The 4828-nt window shown below is 29.5% G+C and overlaps 1 protein-coding gene across 1 annotated transcript; it reads right to left on the bottom strand.

Moving 5' to 3' along the window:
- Positions 1-1736: 1736 nt before the first annotated feature.
- On the bottom strand, positions 1737-2313 carry LOC111893361 (uncharacterized). The gene has a single exon (XM_023889426.3). The coding sequence runs from the start codon at positions 2246-2248 to the stop codon at positions 1916-1918; it is 333 nt and encodes a 110-aa protein (XP_023745194.1). The 5' UTR covers positions 2249-2313; the 3' UTR covers positions 1737-1915.
- Positions 2314-4828: the final 2515 nt, after the last annotated feature.

Below are 4828 nucleotides of genomic sequence, written 5' to 3' on the forward strand. Positions count from 1 at the left end.
GACATCCACGATAAAGACCATTTGTGTGCAAGATTTGCTCCATAAAGACCAACTCAGGAAAAAAAAAAGTGACATAGAAACCATTTCAATGAAAAACAATAAACCTAAATGACCATTTGTGAAAGTTTTTCAATACAAAATTAGTAGGTCCTTTAAACTAGTAAATTGAAAAATTAATGGTCGTGTTTGGCAAAAGTAGTTGTTAGCTGGTAGCGAATAGCGGGAAACTATAGCTTTTATTTTTTATGAGTGTTTGGAAAAAATAGCTAGTAGCTTTTGAAATATATAAAATTACATAAAAAGACAATTGATTAAAAATAAATAAATATATAAATATATATATTTAAGGGTAATTATAGAAATTGATTTCAAAAGCTCAGTAGCGTTTTTATTAAACGCAACATGAAGTGACTTTTAGATTTGGAGCGTTTTGTTTAAACTAAAAGTTAAACGCTCGTACTGTCAAACAAAACTTTATGTTTAAACTAGAGCGTTTTGTTAAAAGCTAAAAGCTAGAAGCTTTCAAACGCTTCGTGCCAAACACGCCCATGATAAGCTTTTCATATTAAGTTTTTGAGTAAATTACACAAATAATCCATATGGTTTAGGGTAATTTGCATGTTTGGTCCCTAACTTATTTTTTTAACTCGGAAGGTCCCTACTATTTGTTTTTGTTACGTGCTTGGTCCCTGTCTTACCTAAAAAGATTATTTTTCCCTTGATTTTTTAATTTATTTAAATAAACACACCCCCAATCTCACACTCCTAACCTTACCTTACCTACCCCACCATTTTTTCCTATTTAAATAATAATCATTTTAGGTAAGACAGGGACCAAGCGCATAACAAAAACAAACAGTAGGGACCAAACGCGTAACAAAAACAAACGGTAGGGACCTTCCGAGTTAAAAAAATAAGTTAGGGACCAAGGACGCAAATTACACCAAACCATAGGGACCATTCGTGTAATTTACTCTAAGTTTTTTCATGAATTTTTTTCATTAAAAGCTCTACATTTGTGGATGCTCTAATATAACATCTTGTTTGATAAATTTAATGGGAAGATAACATCACAAAGCAAGAAAACTATATATTAGGTCCATGAAAACTATACATTAGATACATGATCCGATATGCTCTTACTACTTTCATTTACTCATCCTTTTACCGTTTTACAGTTTAGAGAGAGAAAGGAACCCGAATTGATTGAAGGAAGGAAAAACAAAGTTTTTGACAAAATCATCCACAACGAGAAGATCATGTTTAGGCATTTAGTTCATACATTCTGATGGGGGTATGATGGAATTGGAATTCAAGATTCCACCAATGGCCTATTTGGTTGCCAAATAGATGGAATGTAGTTCTGTAGAATCGGTATAGATTCCATATGGATGGAATTCACCATTCCTTCGCCTTAGGAAGCCTTCTAATTCTCAACATCAGTATATGAAGAACACATAACCAAGCCTCAAAAAACTAAAACCTAGCTCATAGGTTTCGAATGAGTTATACTTTCAGGTGCATTGTCTTTTAGGATCAAGACATGAATGAGGAACTGAGTTCTCTTGGAAATCTGGCATTGACAGAACATAGGGACTGATACGATTCGAAGAGTTTCATGTTTCCATTTGATTCAGGAAATTAAATATCAATTAGGCTCAGTCTTAAATAACCTCAGATTATTCAATTATGGGATCAAATTGTATAGATACTTAAAAAAATACTGATAACTCTGATTTCTGAGCGAACATCGTGTTGATGATAACGTAATTAAGCCGCAAATGACTAACAAAATTAGGGTTTTTTCAAGGGTTTTACCAAGTGCAATGAATTACACAATACCAAAAAGTATTCTCAAGTCAAACACGAAACTTACAAGATTTTACCATCATATCGAACGATCTCCCTGTATCTATTAGAACACCACGCGAAATTGAGGCGCATCGGAGCCGCTGGCTGGCAGAATCTCCCAACGGCAGGGTTCAAGGTCATCGGATACGGGGCAGTAGCCGGCAAGAGTTACCTTATCAGATGAAGCGGCAATAGAACCGAATTCAAAAACTGTCACGTCCACGTTTGGACCAGGTCGAGAGACCTCCACCGCGCCATTCATGCCGGGAACTTCATCGGCTGCTTTCTCCGATGAAACAATGGCCTTAGACTCAGGTTTCTCGGTTATTTTCGAACCAGAACCGGTGCCGGAGGAAGTAGTATCCTTGTTGCCTTTCCACCATGAGAGAATCCCCATTTGTGTAAATTCCGATAACTACGATGCCTGCGAGGGGGAAATGAGAAGTAGATAGAGACCTCCATTTCCTTTGCGGTGGTTTATACTTTATATCGACAGAAATTGCAGCAAAGACCTTCAACTATCGAATAAAGGAACCAACACCCCCTCCTATCTATCTATCTATCTCTTTTTATCTGTATATAAAATAAATATATATTATTTTTTACTAAATGTATTTGATACCCCAAATCTTTTTATATTTCATTCTAATATATAATTTTTTATTAATTTATATATGTTATTAAATATGAAATATTATCAATAAAATAGTATATTTTTTAAATTATCAATATAAATACTTAAAATATTTATTTTAATATTACGTTTGATCTAAAATATAAATCAAAATATCAAATAAACATAAAATTATTAAAAATCTATTTTTTAAAACAGTTCAAAACATTTAAATGTTTTAAATATAAAACTAAATCAAGAATTAACTAAAAATATCCAAATATAATTTTTTATAATAATTGATTTTTTTCACATAAATGATTTTTAAATAATAATCATTCACAATAATAATAATGGTTAAAAATAACATAACCTTATAAATTAGATTACGTTACCTTACAAAACTATATCGAATAAGTAATTTCTAAATTAGTTAATCATAACATTAAAAATAACATTAAATCAATAATTATATTTAGTTTTATTTAAATATTAGCTACGAGTAGCTGCCATTAAATGATATGATTTTAATAAATGTTATAACATATTATTTCATGGTTAATATTAGTAACATAATTACTTTCAATATGTACTTGCCAAATTTTAACCATGTAAATTTAGCTCATACAACGTCTGGATATTTGCTTAGTTTTTTAATATAAACAAGTAACTAAAATGCTTAAAAATATTTCTTTTCACATGTTCATTTTCTATATATGTACTTTGCCAAGTGTCCTACTATGTGTTTATCTTTACATTTTCCGCTCACTCCAAAAAGTCATCATCAATCCTCATTTTATTCTCTTCTTTCTTTGAGAAATTCCCATAGAATCATAAACAAATACTAAGATGTAGGTTTTTTCTTTATAAAAAAAAAAAAAAAAAAAAAAAAAAAAAAAAAAAAAAACGTTTCAGATCACTTTTTGTTGTGTGGCGCAGCACACACTCAATATTATCCCTCTCGCAGCAGCTTATTTTTTATAATGCTTCAGACTACAAAACTTATATGCGTGTTCTGTGCGGTGCAGCACTTAACTTGTCCCTTCAAACCTCTTCAACTTTTATTTTTTCTAAGTGATTTTTTTTAGAAATTTGGTATACCTTATTTTTTTAAAACTTTGATTTTTTTAACTTTGAATTTTTTTAAACTTTGATTTACGGATTTGATACAATTTTTCTATAGTTTCCATAATTTTATATAATTTGATTTCAACAAATAAAAAAATAAAAAATAAAAATAATTAAAACAAACTTTGATTTTGTTAATTTTTTTACGGTTTCTATTAATAATATTATCAGTTTTGATTGTATTTTTTTTAACATGTGTAATTCTATTATGAAGTTTGTAGACATTGTTTGCAATATTTTCTTAATTTATTTTATTTTCTTTTTTATTTTTTTTAATTAGGTTTTTTCTAGAATAAAACTAATATCTTCTTTTATATTTTTTAAGATTTTTTTAGAAATTTAATATTTTTGTTTTGTATGTTTTTTTAGTATTCTTTCAATGTTTAAAACTATAATTATTAAAATTTTGCTGTTGATAACTATTTTTAGTTTATAAAATTAATTTATTTAAATTTCAATTTACTACAGATGTTAAAAAAAACAAACATACTTCTTATTATAGGTTACAGCCGTTTGGTCCACCTCTCCTACTGTAGAGGATTGCAGAAGTGGTCCGCAGACTTCATGAATTTCCGCTTTAAAAAAACAAACAACACCTAAGTTTCCATGTTGACCCGATAAATTAGCCAACTTAATTAACATTTTCGTACGTCAATAAGGATGGTGGCCCACATTTGTCTTTATTTTTCTCTCTTAAACCCTAATCATTTTCGTCCACTTTATCAATGGTCACGTAAATGGTGTCATTGTGTATGTGTCTCCTTCTCATCTTCTTTATTTTCTGAAAAATATTTCTCTCTAAATCCTTTAATCCCTTATTTTTGTACAACAAACTCTCTGGTACCTGAAGGACAAATAATTATCAGAACTTTCATAGATGGTAGCATCATCTTCTTTATCTACCCTATTTGAATTGATCATGCTTTATCTCTCTGATTTAAAAGTTAAATAAGCATGTATTCATCCATCATCTTTTATTTTTTCTTTCTTATGATGGGAATGGACTAGTGTTTTGATCTTTTAATTATAGGTGTTGGATCGAATTTTCCATTGGTGCAAATAATGTTCAACTATTGGAATCGATTTTGATCATACTATCTAAAAGAAGGTGCCTCATTTCTCACTTATTACTCATCACTTTCATTAGTTTTTTTTTCTTTTTAATTTTGTGCTACATTTTTGTTAATTTGAATGTTACCTCATAAAAGTCGCTTATGCAAATATGTAAGAGTATTT

Source organism: Lactuca sativa, chromosome 6 (genome assembly GCF_002870075.4).
Source record: "Lactuca sativa cultivar Salinas chromosome 6, Lsat_Salinas_v11, whole genome shotgun sequence".
In the NCBI taxonomy this organism is placed as follows: domain Eukaryota; kingdom Viridiplantae; phylum Streptophyta; class Magnoliopsida; order Asterales; family Asteraceae; genus Lactuca; species Lactuca sativa.

Bases quoted from the DNA above. Each gene is read 5' to 3' on its own strand.
- LOC111893361 (XM_023889426.3), bottom strand. From the start codon at position 2,248: ATGGGGATTCTCTCATGGTGGAAAGGCAACAAGGATACTACTTCCTCC.